Source organism: Chiloscyllium punctatum, chromosome 42 (assembly GCF_047496795.1).
Source record: "Chiloscyllium punctatum isolate Juve2018m chromosome 42, sChiPun1.3, whole genome shotgun sequence".
In the NCBI taxonomy this organism is placed as follows: Eukaryota; Metazoa; Chordata; class Chondrichthyes; order Orectolobiformes; family Hemiscylliidae; genus Chiloscyllium; species Chiloscyllium punctatum.
Window position 1 is genome coordinate 7,707,398 of NC_092780.1, and position 16,290 is coordinate 7,723,687.

Below are 16,290 nucleotides of genomic sequence, written 5' to 3' on the forward strand. Positions count from 1 at the left end.
TGCAGCATTCCCTCGGTGCTGCATTGGAGGATCAACCTTGATTTTTGAGCTCACGTTGTGGAGTGGGACTTGAACCTGCAATCTTCTGACTCACAGGTGAAAATATTTCACGCTGAGTCACAGGTTAACAACACAGAAACAGATTGTTCAGCCCAACTGATCTACATTGTTGTCTATGCTGCATACTCAGCCTGTTCCCACCCCTCATCACCTTAACCTGTCAGCCTTTTCAGTTTGTCTTTTTCTCCCTCCTACATTTAGCTTGCCTCCCTATAAGTTCATCTATAACACTAAAGCCTCATAAAATCCCATTTTACAGCAAGTTCTCTATTCTAACCTCTCTCTGAGTAAAGAATTTCCTAAAGCATTCCACCACTGGGGGTTTCCTCATCTCTTGTCTTGGTTGGCTGTAGTTTCATTGATAGATATTGATTGCAGTGAGGAGTCAACGAATCCATTATTTTGCTCTGTGGTAGAAGGAGAGCCATTATCTTTGCACAATTCACATGATCCTCTGAAATCTTAATGTAGAAGTGCTCACAAGATATAGCCATTAATGTGAGAAAAAAAATCAATAATTATTATCTAAGTGAGCTTCCAAGGGGTTTATCTCCAGATGGTTTTGACTCTGTTTATTGCCCTGAATTTCCATGCTCCCCTCCAATTGTGGCTGACATTTACTCCTGTGGATAGTTTGGATTCTATTAGCACTGCCACCAACAAGCAGCCTTTCTTCAAAGAGGAGCCCACAGACAGAAGGCAATTTGACTGAGGATGGCTTCACAGCTGGACCAGCTATGGTCCTAATGCAGACAGATAGGGCTCATCAGAACAGTGAGCAGGAGTAGAAAATTGGGTTGATTTTTCACCTCCCCCTTGCTCTTGAACTGAAGCTCACTCAGTGAATGATCCCTGGCTTGCCTTAACTTTTCCTGAAAAGTCTGAAGCCATGAGACATTTCCACTTTCTTTCCCTGCCCGGCTAAAGTATTTTATTAGTTTATAGGATGTGGGTATCACTGGCTGGGCTAGCACTTATTGCCCATCCATAATTGCCCTTGAACCGGGCCATTTCAGAGTCAACCACATTTGAGAATCTGGAGTCACACAGGCCAGACTAGGTAAGGATGGCAGATTGCCTTCCATGAAGATAATTGTCCTTGAGATGGTGGGGATGAGCTGCTGCCTTGAACCGCTGAAGTCTACCTGCTGTAGATAGACCCACAATGCCCTTAGGGAGAGAATTCCAGGATTTTGACCCAGCGAAAGTGAAGGGATGGCGGATATATTTCCAAGCCAGGATGGTGATGGCTTGGAGAGGAACTTACGGGTGATAGCGTTCCATGTATCTGCTGTCTTCGTCATGGGTTTGGAAAGTCTCATCTCATGAGGTCGTAGGTAGTACATGTTGCTGTTACTAGTATTCGTGGTGGAGGGTGTGGATATCTGTGGATATGATGTTAGTGAAGCTGGTTGATTCATCTTGGATGGTGTCAAGCTTATTGATTGTTGTTGGAGCTACACACATCTAAGTAAGAGGAATGGTTTCCATCACACTCCTGCCTTGTGACTTATAGATGGTGGACAGACTTTAGGTAGTCAGGAGGTGAGTTACTTATGCAAGATGCCTAGACTCTGACCTGCTCTTGGCGCCTCTGTATTTAAATGACTAATCTGATTCAGTTTCTGGTCAATAGTAATCACCAGGCAGTTGATAGTGGGGATTCAGTGATAGTAATGCTATTGGATGTCAAGGGACAATAGTTAGATTCAATTTTTGGAGATGTTCATCGCCTGGCATTTGTGTAACATGAATGTCACTTCCACTTGTCACCCTAAGACTCAATATTGTCCAGGTTGTGCTGCACTTTGCCATGGACTGTGTCAGTCTCTGAGTCTTTGATGAATACTGATGAACTGGGCAATCTTTAATGACATCTTCCTTCTGATCTTATGATGGAAGAAAGGTCACTGAGAAAGCAGTTGAACATCTGAGGAACTCCTGCAGGAGATGCTCTGGAGCTGAGATGACTGATCTCCAAAAACCAAAGTTATCACTCTTTGAGCTGTGTTTTACCCCATCCACTGGAGATTCCTGTTGGCTCCAGTTTTGCTCAGGTTCCTTGATGCTATTTTCTGTCAAATGTGGCCTTAACGTTCATCGGTGAACCGGATGGACATTTCTAGAAATCAACAATAGTTACATGGGTGTCATTAAACTAGCTTTTAGATTCAAGGTTTTTATTGAATCATTTGAATTTTGACTCCCAGTAACTGCCATGGTTATTTTTCCCCTGTATTTTGACACTATTTGGACCCAAAAGTGGTTTTGACAGGATTTGGCCAAATCTGAAATGAATAGAATTGGAGCCTAAATTTGCAGCACTAAAGGGGACCATTAGTCCCACTGACTTGCTGTCTCCCATAACAAGGTTTCCACCTTCTCAACAATTCAAAAGGAAAATACTGCATATGCTCGGAATCTACGATAAACAGCGAGAATGCTGGAGAAGCTCAGCAGGTTTGACAGCATCTGTGGGGAGAAAATCAGCGTGAAGCCTTCAAGTTCCATGACTCCTCTTCAGAACTGAGGATGGCCATTTTAAATACAAATGACGACAGGACTGGGAGCACATCAGTTCCAAAAAAGTGTCTTTAAGATAGGACTGTTTTTAAGATGATCCTTATGCCCTACGTCTTTGACCAAGCTTTTGTTGGTTATTTGTCTTGCATCTTTATATGGGGTTTAGTATTGAGGACACTAGCCGAATGTGATCCAGTTCTACCCCCAATGTCATTGTTCAGACATTTTCCAAAAGATCAATGGCTCAGTAACAGTCATGGGAACTTGGTCTGTTTACCAATTTTTTTTTCTCTCTCTCTCTTTTCTCTTACCAACTGTGGAGGCCTTCTGTAATCCGCTGACTACTACACTGATGCGTATCAACATAGATGTGCAGGGAGGTGATGGCCTAATGTTATTATTGATAGACTATTAATCCAAAGATCCAGGTAATATTCTGGGGATCTAGGTTTGAAGCCCAACATAGTGGAATTTGTAGTAAATAAAAACCTGGAGTTATGAGTCTAATGTTGACTGGAAAAACCCATCTGGTTCACTAATGTTTTTGGCCTGGTTTGGCTTCCACATACCTCCATGGCCGTGTAGTTGACTGTTAACAGCCCTCTTGGCAATTACGGATGAGCAATAAATACTGACCTAGATGAGTGATTACCCACATCCTGTGACTGAATCAAAACAAAATCAAATAATCGAGCAGAGATGAGGGAATGATGATCTCTGTGTACTCCCTGAATCATTTAGAAAGGGATGGAATAAAAGCCATTCATTTCCTCAGAGGTACAACGATCTGTGGGGTCCCTGGGGAGCTCTGCTGTGTTAAAGGCCACGCATCAATGTAAGCTTTCCGAAATGAATCACGTACTTTCTTTATTTCTTACTTTGCAGAGTCGAAAGGACAGGGAGAGGCCCAAGCAGAAACTCAAGAAACCTACAGAATCGTTGAACACTGTTGTTAGCACGGTTACGGTTACAGCAGAAAAGGTGAGTGAGGATAGAGGTAACAAAGGAAGCAGCCCCTTAGCCCTTCCAGGTTTACGTACTCCCAGAGGAGAATTACGCAGGTTTGGTGATCATCAGCACAGTCGTTCTCAACTTTACCTTCCTTTCCATTTTTTTTCATTGTGCAACTGATCTGTTGACAATTGAGGAATGTCAAACAGCAGTTCCAGTGTTGCACTGTAGAATGAATGACTGAAATGTCAGTATAAACAGAGGCCATTTGGCCTACACTGCCTATGTTGGCTCTGGCTCCCCAATCAAATTTTCCTCTTTACCTTTGGCCTGTATACATTAGCATTCTCCTCTGTGTTTATCAAATTCAGGGCAAATATTGTGACTGCCTTTTCCTCTTGCAATAACAAATTCCGTATATTAAAGCATTCCTTCTAATTTTATCATCAAAGTTCACTGGTATCTGCTAGTGCCTTTGTGTCCCAGTGCGTTTCCCCTTCATGGTTAATTTTGCTTTTCACATGTGAAAACGTACAACCCCTTAAGCTGTCCCTGATTTTGTTTCAGAACTGCTGAGGAGATTTTTTTTAGGACTCTAAATACGTAGAATCGGCAGCCAGTTTGTAATTCCATACACTTTGGCCCATCCAGTATACAGAGTGAAATAGGTGAAGTCTTCGAGCTTTACTGAGACAAGCACCCACTGCATAAAACTGTCCTTCGGGGTTATATTGAAATCTTTTGCAGTGAGAACGTCTTTATGCTGTTTGTCCAATAGAGTATGTTAACTGCTGTATGTTGTATTGGAGAGTGTCGTAATGATGCTTAGACAGTGCTTTCTGCAAACATTACCTACTGAAATATGTCCACAGAATGCAACTCCATATGAACATTGACACTGGAGGATTTGCACCAGCTGAGATATGACTGAGTCACACAGACCAAGTAGCATTAACTTGAAACCTTTGTTCTGGGTTACCTGAGGGTTAGTGGGAGCTTTGCTAAAACATCCGCAGGCTGATTTGATCGAGGTTTTGGTTGTTGGAGCTCTCTCTGGGAGCCTCAGTCATTAAGGCAATACCATTTTCTACCTGAATGTTCTAGTCTGGAGCTGTGCATAGTGATGGTAGAGACTCCTATCACCTCGCTGACCAGGAGTCTCTCCTGCTCTTACTGCCTTCCATTGGCTTATGTTGAAAGGATGATGAGCTAATGTTACAAATTCCTCATCCTTGGCCATCCATGCTGGGCTGGGACTCGGTGAACCACCAAGAGTCTGTAGTTCAGAGATAGGGAGTCCACCCACTGTGCCACACAGCCTCGCCTTTACTGAGAGGTTGATAGATACCAGTGATTCCATTTCCAATTGGGAATTCCGAAGACACTCCTAAGCCCATTACACAGATAGAATTTGGAACATTTTAAAATATTTAAATGGAACTTAGACAAGTACACGGAGGAGTAAGGAAAAGAAGGTTTTGCTGATTGGGGTTAGATAAACGTAGCTTGGAGGGGGCTCATGTGGACTGTAAGGGGACATGGAGGATTTGCACTGAATGGCTTGTTCTTGAGCTGTTCATGCTGACGTAAGCAATTACAGTTAGACAAAGTAGGTAGAAGTGTTGATTTCAGTTTAGAAATCAATGGGATAAATGCCTTAGAATTTGCCCCTGCAGCAGAGAACTGAGGGCACAACTCTGTTGTGCCAACTCTCTGACTTGCTTGGTAAACAATTGGGCAACACGTCCTTACCCCAATTCTGTTGCTGTGTCTGAAAGATGGGAACAGGTTAATGGTTGCAATTGGACACCTATCTGAAGGAGAAATGTTTGATGACTTGTATACAGAAAAGAGCAGGGAAGCTGGGAACACTTATAAAGAACTACCACAGGCACAATGGGCCAAATGGCCTCTTTGTGTGTTGGTTGACTGTGTAAAATTGATCCAGAAGTAACGCACACAGTTCTCCACAAAAAAAACAATCATAGAGAGTTTAGTTTTAAAGTGGCCCTTTGCGAAATAGTTCATTTACAGCACTCTCCTGCAACAGCTTTCTCTCATCAGGTACTTACCTGTTTGACATGTAATGCTTTAATCTTGCTGGCGTAAATCAAAACTTCCTTATTTAAGCATTTTGTTGAGTTTTTTCCCTGGAATTTAAAAGTGCCCTGGTTCCTTGCACATCTGTTCTGTTTCATGATTCCAGCTGTTTCTCTGCCCTACAGGCCAATTCTCTGATTTAAATTCTTTCTTTTCTATTTTTTGAAAAAAAAGCTAATGAGAAGTTACTGCGCTGTTGTTTCTTCCCCTTTTGTTTTATCTAACTTAATAACTATCAGACTTTCACAACTGCTGGCAGCAGCAGCAGCAGCAGCAGCAGCATCTACATGTCAGGGACCTTGAGAGGTTTGGATCAACCCACAGCTCCCTTTACCAATAAACATTTCCAGGGAGCATCTGCGCCGCACGTGAGTGGGAAGGAGACGACAGAGGTCACCAAGTCAGAGGTCAAAGGGAAGAAGGCTCCTAGTCATGGCTCCAGCCAAAGGGGACGAAAACCAGGCAGCGGGAAGAGCTTGGCCAGTGTTTCCACTGTGTCATCAGCAAGTCCATTTCAGCAAGGTACATTGAGGTTCTGTTTTCATGAATTTGTCGGATGTGAGTGTCACTGGCAAAACTGACATTTAGTGATCTTGAGAAGGTGGCACGGGGCTGCTTGGTCAGACCGTTGCAGTCCACGAGGTATCGGTGCACCCACAGTGTTGCTCAAGGGAGACTTCCTGAATTTTTGACCCAGTCTGCTGAGGCAAGTGTGGGGAAAGAGGGGAAGAGGGATGGGGTGGGAATGCTAATTTGAGTTTAAGAAGGCAAGCCTTCACATTGGCTCAATTTCACTGATTTGGTCAAATAAAATCTGCAGTCTCCCAGGTTCTTATTTCCAGTGTGGGCCCTTTTATTGAGAAGCTCATTCTCGGTACATGGTCAGCATTTATTACCCATCAGAATTGTTCTGATTGCAGTCATAGGCAGGATGCAACCAGTCTGATATACTGGACCACTTTTGAGGACAATTAACACAAAATCTAATCTTTGATGTCTCAAACCTCAGAGTTGGTGTGTTTCTTGGAATTGCATGTAAGTCCAGTTCTGTTAAAGACAGCAGGTTTGTGAACCAAGTTGAGTTTTGACAAGAATCTGACAGTGTCGAGGTTATTTTATCTCCAAATGCTTTTATTTCCAGCATCCTTGCTTAACTAAACTAAAATTCTCAAGCCGTCACAACTCAAGTTCTTCAGATTATTGCACCAGACCCCTGGTTTGTTCGAGTAACATAACTGGGCGAAAGTGAGGACTGCAGATGCTGAAGATCAGAGTCAAGAGTGTGGTGCTGGAAAAGCACAGCGGGTCAGGCAGCATCCAAGGAGCAGAAGAGGCAACATTTCGGGCATAAGCTCTTCATCAGGAATGATGAAGGGTTTATGCCCAAAATGTTAACTCTCCTGCTCCTCGGATGTTGCCTGACCTGCTGTGTTTTTCCAGTGCCACACTTTTCAAACCAGTAACATAACCACCACATTGATTGATTGACTGACTGATTTCTGTGAGAGTACACTTGTAGTATTGGGTACAGTGCCCCAGGGTTCACTAGGGATAGGGAGCAAGGGAGAGAACATCAGCCTGTGTGCTACCACCTTATCATTGTCCAGCTACCAGGGTGCCAGTAGAGGTCAGGATTGGGCCCTGACAATAATGAGTCTCAAACTGGAATAAGATGTTACCACACACTATTGCATAGAGGTTTCACCATTTGGTTTGGATTCAGGGAGGTATAGTTGATGTCCAACAGCCTTAGAGAGACCCAGAGGAAGAAAGGGGAAATTGCCGGCATTGAGATTGACGATGTGGAAGGGTTGAGTGTGATCAGCAGCAGCCTATAAAGAGATGGAGAATTGTAAATATCAGTAGCCACAGTTCGCATTTGCCAAGCTCGTTCTCCATCGTGCAAGGTCCCATGATGCTTCATACGAACATGATCAAACACAACCTGACATCAAACCACACATTGAGAAGTTAGGGCGAATGATCAAAAACTTGGTCAAAGGAGTAGGTTTTATGGAATGTTTTAAAGGAGGAGAGAGAGGTTCAGATTTGGAGAGGTTTTGGAGGGAATTCTGGAGCTTGGCACCCCAATGGTTAAAGATAGAGCTACTAATGGTATAGTAAAATCAAGAATTCGCAAGCAGAGAATTGGAATCAGATTATCTGCAGGGGTTGTGGGGCTGGATGAGATTACACTGATGTGGAAGGCAAAGTCATGCAGGCATCTAAAAACGTGTGAGAATTTTAAAATTGAGTCAGATCAACAAACACAAGGGTGAATACATGAGCCAGGCTTGAGTCTGAGGTAGCACATTGGTGGAGGGTAGAAGGTTGGCCAAGAGATTGCTGGTGTAGTCAAGTCGAGAAGTAACAAGGATGAGGGCAGCAGATGCACATGAGCTGAGGCATGGGCAGCTGGGGGACATCATGGAGGTGGGAGTGGTCACTGCTGATTGAGATGTGAATGTGGCTGGACACTCTGCAGCAGGGTGTCACTGGTAGGGTCTCAAACGCTACTGCTTGTTTTGTTTTCATTGCCAGTGGCTAGAGTCAGAAGAAATAGGAACAGGAGTCAGCTGTTTGAACCTGTTCTGCTTTTCTATAGGATTCGTGAGTGATCATTTGGAGAAGGTGGGGAAATGATTCTTACGGTTTATTTGGTTGGTAGTTGAAAGGGTTAATATTTCAGCCTATAGTGTTGGTAGACTATATGTTATTAGGCAGTAATATAATTTATAGTTCAGACAAAACCCTTACATCTATTGGTGGCAATCTCAAGTTACATGTCTGTTATAATGTCCCTCACACTGTCCATTACTGACCAGGATGTTCCAGGACTTGGTTAGCAGATGACTCTCAGATTCTGTTTTGATGATGGTACAATAACCAGTCAAGACCGTCTATAGAAAACTGATTTAATAACATAGTCCTCAGAAGGTGGTGAATGGACATCAGGCTCTCCAGTTCCAATTCCAAATCACCAATTAAAATAAAACACAGGATCATGTACAGCTGGAGCCAATCATCTGGGCTTCTTCACTCCTGAACTAACATTTGAATTGGGAACAGAAGCATGCCATTTGGCCCCTCAATATTGCTCTGCCATTGAATAAGATTGTACTGATCTATTTGTGTTCGGTATTTCATGTTCCCATCTACCTTTGAATCCCCTGCATGATACTAACCTGAGTCTGCCTTAAAGATATTCAGTGATCTCCATCGACTTCTGAGGCAGAATCTTCCAAAATTGCACAGCCCTCTTGAGAAAACAAAATTTCTCCTTGTTTCTAACAACCTTAAGATGGCCAAAGTATTTTCATAAGACAACCCACAAATTCTAGTCATGTAACCTTCCTCTGAATCGTCTCCAATGCATTTACATCCTTGCTGAAGTAAGAAGATCAGAATTAGACGCCAGTATTCATGATGCAGTCTGACCACTGCCCAATATAACTGCAGCTTAACATTCTTATTTAATGCCAGAAACAAGTAATGCATATCACCATTCTCTTTACTTCCTTCCGCCAGCCACACACACACACCCCCGTACTATGTAGTCGCATGCATGCAGTCACTCAACCACATGCACTGCAATGGAAGGTCACATCGCTCCCCACCCAGCTGAGAGAAGCCACAGTCTCTTGACAGGAAGCTCTGAGCAGCACATACAGAAATATCTTCTGACCTTGTGCGAAGTCTAGGAAATGAGCAGAGTACCTCTGTGTCAGCAGGTCTCAAGTTCAAACCCCAGCCCGGAAACTTGAATATAAAAATCCAGGCAATGTAATGCAGTACTGAGAGAATCCTTCACTGTTCCAAGGTGCCATCCGCGGTTGCTGGAAATCAGAAACACAGGCAGCTGGAAAAATTCAACAGTTCTGAAGAAGGGTCAATGGACTCCAAACGTTAACTCTGTTTCTCTTGCCACAGATGATGCCAGACCTGCTGAGTTTCTCCAGCAGTTTCAGTTTCAGTTTCATTAAAGCTGAGACTCTGTCTCCCGTCTGAGGTGGATGGAAAAGATCCCTGCTGCTATTTGAAGAAAAGCAAAGGAATTACCTGTTTATCCTCACCATGTTTAGTAGCATTTTGTCATTAACATGTTGCTGTTTGTGGGAGTTTACTGAGTGCACGTCGGCTGCAGAGATTCCAAAGTTACAACAATTCAGGCATACTCCAGTGGAAGTAAGATATTTTGAAATGTCCTGAATTCATGAAAGGCACAATATGAATGCAAGTTTTTTTACTTGCTCTGGACACAGTACAGGACATACCACCAAACACTAGCCCTGGAAAATTTGCAAGTCTGAGCTAATGTCAATGTTCATCTCTCCTAACCTGAAGAACACAGAGTCCATACATGGTAACAGTTGTCCTGAACCAAGCCCAAATAGCCATTCCTCGTTTGTCCTCTTCAGCGGTGAATGGAACTTTGACCGTAGTAAGCATCACAATGAAATCCTATCCCTTGCCAATGTTAGGACATGAACATTTCACAAAGGCATGTAGTTGATTGGATCACCTCATGTGCTGCCTTGTTTGAGATCAGCTAACTCAGTACATTCTGCAGATGGAACCCACAGTGATCCAGTCTATCTGCTTTGGTACCAGATAGCACATGGTACAGGTAGCAACCAATCCATTATAGCAGCAGCCTCTCAATTTCCCAAGAGTTTCCAATTGCAATATCAGTCACAGAAAACGCACACATCATAGATTCCAAACAGTGTGTGACCACGCCATTTAGTTCATCAAGTCCACATTGAACCTCTGCAGAGCATCTCACCCAGACCCAACCCCCATATCCTATCCCTGTAACCCTACATTTCCCATGGCTAATACACCTAGCATGCACATCTCTGCATACTATGGACAATTTAGCATGGCCATTCCACATAACCTGTACACCTTTGTTCCCATTTCTTCGCACAGTTCATAGAGTCATAGAGATATACAGCACGGAAACAGACTCTTCGATCCAATTCGTCCATGCTGACCAGATATCCTAAACAGGGTGGTGGTTGAAGGGAAATATTCATCCTGGAGTTCAGTTACTAGTGGAGTACCACAGGGATCTGTTTTAGGTCCACAGTGGTTTGTCATTTTTATAAATGACCTGGATGAGGGCATAGAAGGATGAATTATTAAATTTGCAGATGACACAAAGGTCAGTAGAATTGTGGATAGTGACGAAGGATGTTGGCAGAATGGTGGCTCAGTGGTTAGCCCTGCTGCCTCACAGTGCCAATGACCCAGGTTCAATTCCAGCCTTGGGATACTGTCTGTGTGGAGTTTGCAGATTCTCCGCGTCTGCATGGGTTTGCTCTGGGTGCTCCGGTTTCCTCCCACAGTCCAAAGATGTGCAGGTCAGGTGAATCGGCTGTGCTAAATTGCCTGTAGTGTTAGGTGCATTAGTCAGAGGGAAATGGGTCTGGGTGGGTTATTCTTCGGAGGGTCGGTGTGGACTTGTTGGGGCGAAGGGCCTGTTTCCATACTGTAGGGAATCTAATCTAATCTAATCTAGTCCCATTTGCCAACACTTAGCCCATATCCCTCTAAACCCTTCCTATTCATATACCCATCAAAATGCCTTTTAAATGTTGCAGTTGTACCAGCCTCCACCACTGCTCATTCCATGCACACACCACTCTCTGCATGGAAAATGTTGCCCCTTAGGTCCCTTTTATATCTTGCCCCTCTCACCCTAAAAGTATGCCCTCTAGTTATGGACTCCCCCATGCAAGGGAAAAGACTTCTTCAATTTATCCTATCCAAGCCCCTCATGATTTTATAAGCCTCAATAAAGCCTCTTGATGCTCCAGGGAAAACAGCCCCAGTCTATTTAACCTCTCCCTATAGCTCAAATCCTCCAACCCTGGCAACATCCTTGTAAATCTTTTCTGAATGCTTTCAAGTTCCACAACATCCTTCCAGAAGGTAGGAGACCGGAGTTGCACACAATATTCCAAAAGTGGCCTAACCAATGTGACCTCCCAACTCCTGTACTCAATACTGTGACCAATGAAGTGCAGCATACCAAAAGCCGCCTTCATTATCCTACCTACCTGCTACTGTACTTTCAAGGAGCTATGAATCTGGACTCCAAGGTCTCTTTGTTCAGCAGCACTCCTGAGGATCTTATCATTAGGTGGATAAGTTCTGCTCTGATTTGCTTTACCAAAATGCAGCACCTCGCATTTATCTGAATTAAACTCCATCTGCCACTCCTCAGCCCATTGGCCCATCTGATCAATATTCCATTGTAATCTGAGGTAACCTTCTTCACTGCCCACTACACCTCCAATTTTGGTGTCATCTGCAAACTTACTAACTATACCTTCTCGGTTTATATCCTGAAGTGGGCTAATACACTGGCAGAGAGATTTGCTAGAGCTGCTGTGGGGGATTTAAACTAGTAAGCTGGTGGGGTGGGACCCAGGGAGGTGGCGAGGAAAGTCTGACACTAGAACAGTTGGAAAGGGAGTGAGTCAAATAGTCAGTGCAGGCAGGGACAAAGCAGAGAACAAGGTAGGATTGATAAATTAAACTGCATTTACTTCAGTGGACGAGGCCTAACAGGGAAGGCAGATGAACTCGGGGCATGGTTAAGAATATGGGACTGGGGTATCATAGCAATTGCAGAAACATGGCTCAGGGATGGACAGGACTGGCAGCTTAATGTTCCAGGATACAAATGTGACAGGAAGGATAGAAAGGACGCAAGAGAGGAGGGAGAGTGGCATTTTTGATAAGGGATAACATTACAGCTGTACTTTGGATATTCTTGGGAATACATCCAGGGAAGTTATTTGGGTTGAACTGAGAAATAAGAAAGGGATAATCACCTTATAGGGATCTTAAGTATATTGCATCAGAAATTGGCTAGCTGAAAGAAGACAGAGGGTTGTGGTTGATGGGAAATATTTATCCTGAATTTCAGTTACTAATGGGGTACCACAAAGGTCTGTTTTGGGGCTACTGCTGTTTGTCATTTTTATAAATGAGTCAGATGAGGGCATTGAAGGATGTGTTAGTAAATTTGCGGATGACACTAAGGTCAGTAGAATTGTGGATAGTGACGAAGGGTGTTATTGGTTACAGAGAGACATGGATACACTGCAGAGCTGGGCTGAGAGGTGGCAAATGGAGTTTAATGCAGAAAAATGTAAGGTGATTCACTTTGGAAGGAGTAACAGGAATGCAGAGTACTGGGCTAATGGTAAGATTTTTGGTAGTGTAGATGAGCAGAGAGATCTCGGTGTCCAGGTACATAGATCCTTGAAAGTTGCCACCCAGGTTAATGAGGTTGTTAAGAAGGCATACACTGTGTTAGCTTTTATTGGTAGAAGAATTGAGTTTCAGAACAATGAGATCATGCTGCAGCTGTACAAAACTGGTGCGTACAGTTCTGGTCATCACATTATAGGAAGGATGTGGAGGCATTGGAAAGGGTTGAGAGGAGATTTACTTGGATGTTGCCTGGTATGGAGGGAAGATCCTACGAGGAAAGGCTGAGGGACTTGAGGCTGTTTTTGTGAGAGAAGAAGAAGGTTGAGAGGTGACTGAATTGAGACATACAAGAAGGTTAGATAGAGAGAACAGGTGAGAACATTTTTCCTCAGATGGCGATGGCTAGCACAAGGGGACACAGCTTTAAATTGAGGGGTGATAGATATAGGACAGATGTCAGAGGTGGTTTCTTTATTCTGAGAGTAGTAGGGGTGTGGAACGCACTGCCTGCAACAGCAGTAGACTCGCCAACTTTAAGGGCATTTAAATGGTCATTGGATAGGCATATAGACGAGAATGGAATTGTGTAGATTAAATGGCTTCATGTTGGTTTCGCAGGTCGGCACAACATCAAGGGCTGAAGGGCCTGTACTTTGCTGTAATGCTCTATGTTCTAAGAGGGAAATCAGGAGGGCAAAAAGGGGACATGAGATAGCTTTGGCAAATAGGGTTAAGGCGAATCCAAAGGGTTTTTATAAATACATTAAGGACAAAAGGATAACTAGGGAGAAAATAGGGCCCCTCAATGATCAGCAAGGTAGCCTATGTGTGGAGCCGCAGGAGATGGTGGAGATACTAAACGAGTATTTTGCATTAGTGATTCTGTGGAGAAGGATATGGAAGATATAGAATGTGGATAAATAGATGGTGACAACTTGAAAAATGACACATTATAGCAGAGGTGGTGCTGGATGTCTTGAAATGCATAAAAGTGGGTCAGAGCCTGATCAGATGTACCCTAAAACTCTGTGGGAAGCTGGGGGAATAATTGCTGGGCCCCTTGTTGAGATATTTGTCTCATCGATAGTCACAGGGGAGGTGCTGGAAGACTGGAGGTTGGCTAACATGGTACCACTATTTAAGAAAAGTGATAAGGAAAAGCCAGAGAACTATAGACAGGTGAGCCTGACATCAGTGGTGAGCAAGTTGTTGGAAAGGAACCCACATAGACACTGGGAGAATGTGCAAACTCTGTACAGGTGGTCACCAGAGGGTGGAAGTACACCTAGGTCCCTGGCACTCTGAGGCAGCGGTGCTAACCATTGAGCCACTGTGCACGCTCGCACTAATGCTAGGATTCTGAGGTAGGTACTGGATTAGACCATTCATCCCCTCCAGCCTGATGCAGCATTCAACAAAGTTATGGCTACTCTTGGACCTCAACACCACCATTCTCCCTATTCTGATATCCCTTGGTGCTTTTAGTGTCCACAAATGTATTGATCTCAGTCTCATATAAACTCGATGACTGAGCATCCACTGAACTCCATCGAGTAGAGAAGTGCAATCATTTACAATTTTCTGAGGGAAGAAAATGCTTCTCTTCTCATTTTTCCAGGATTTCTAATCCTGACACTATATAGGATAGGAGTAGGCCTCTCAGCCTCACAAACCTGTGCTGTTATACAGCAGGATCTTGGCCTACACACCACTGTTGCCATAAACCTTTGATACCAATATCTTTTAGCTTCACTATATTCACTGGCTCAGCCTTCACAATTGTCTCTCATTCAGAATTCCTTAGATTCACAACCTTCAGAGATAGAAGGCCATTGGAAACTGTCTCCCACCGTTTATTCTTGACACCCCTCGAAAAATGTTATAATTATTTACCACTTAGATATGTCATGACACACATTCAGGTCAGACCGAGCTCTTTCAGCCTAAAATTAGGGACACTGATGCTGTGCCAAATGCCCCCTTTCTAAGAATTTTGTGAACGTTTTTATGTTATGATGTATCTCTGGAGTAGATGGAATTTGAACCAAGATCTCTGGCCCAACAACTGCACCACAAGAGCCCTCCAAAGAATTTTATAAGCTTCACCGAAATATGTTTCAATTAAGATTCAGATCTCTCACAATCTGATCGAATGCCAGGACAGATTGGAGAGGATGAATGGCCAACATTTGCTACTAGCACAAAGGAAAGAAAACTAAATGAAAACTGGAATTGCTGAGGAAAAATTCAACAGGTCTGACAGCATCTGTTGAGAGTGAAACAGAATTACTTGCATATCCCTTCTTCAGGACTCCGCAATTCTGTTTTATTTCAGAAATACTGAGTAGGGCTGGCAAGACTTATGCTAGAAACCTTGCAAATGTTTTGGGTTGATGACGACCTTTTGAGCAACCTTTATTGCAGTATCAGATATTCAGATTCTGCAGCACTTTGCTTTTGTTTATACCCCCTACCTTGCTGCGCACGATGGTGTAAAACTATTCTGAAGCGGGTGAGAGCATGCAAATTTCACTATGATTTGCACATCCACCCTGTCCGCTCAACCCCACAACAGAGCCACGGTATTTCGGGTTCAGTACTGACGAAAGGCTTGTTATCTTTTAAATGCAATATAATCTGAGGCATTTGGAGATGTCTGTCAGGACTGCAGGCAGTAATCCCGTCTGAGACTCGGTAGATGAACCAACAGACTGAAGGCTTCCTCCCTTGGGACTCCGATGATGCCATCTGAGCCCTTTGATTGGATTAGGCTCTTGTAATCTACTGTCAGTCACCCTGAGTCCTCCTTGCAGTAAGCATTCGGGCAGCATTGCGCGGCTCAGTTGACATGAACTGGGAGCCGGACAGATCAGGGAGAGCCCAAGCTGCCTCTGCAACCTGAGCTGAGTTAGCTGATCTCATCTGAGCTGGTTGTGGAAGGCTTATATTTAATTAGAGCACCACGGGGACACATAGAGAGGCTGGGGTTGGGTGTGAGGTGGGGGAATGACAAGGAGGAGATTAAGTAGAGATCCTGCTACTGATTACTATCTGACAAGTCTGACTGAAAACTACTCCAATATTGAAGTCCGATCAGTATTCCTGTCCAGCCCAGGGGTATGCAGGCCATTCCACAATGGACAGAGCAGTCTGCCCTATGCCTCTTACAGCTTGCCCTTTTGAGAGCCAAAGTATTAGCTGAGGGAAACAGTTATTTGATTGTTTTTCTACTGTTCTATAAAAAGACATTGAGGCACTGGAGAAACACAAAAAGAGAGATTTGTTAGAATGATGATGGAGTTCCATCTATAAAGAAAGATTAAATAAACTGGGCAGCATGTTGGCATAGTGGTTAGCACTGCTGTTCACCGCGCCAGAGACCGGGTTCAATTCCCGCCTCAGGCGACTCTGTAGAATTTGCACATT

The 16,290-nt window shown here is 43.7% G+C and overlaps 1 protein-coding gene across 5 annotated transcripts in view; it reads left to right on the top strand.

The window, feature by feature from the left end:
* Nucleotides 1–16,290, top strand: part of LOC140465698 (protein AF-10-like) — a 186,457-nt gene that overhangs the window by 91,669 nt on the left and 78,498 nt on the right. For 3 of the 5 annotated variants that reach the window (XM_072561337.1, XM_072561338.1, XM_072561339.1), the window contains 2 exons: nucleotides 3,469–3,564; nucleotides 5,874–6,156. In XM_072561337.1, the coding sequence (XP_072417438.1) occupies nucleotides 3,469–3,564; nucleotides 5,874–6,156 (379 nt within the window). The remainder of the gene's footprint in view (nucleotides 1–3,468; nucleotides 3,565–5,873; nucleotides 6,157–16,290) is intronic. The other 2 variants (XM_072561340.1, XM_072561341.1) reach the window with 1 other exon arrangement.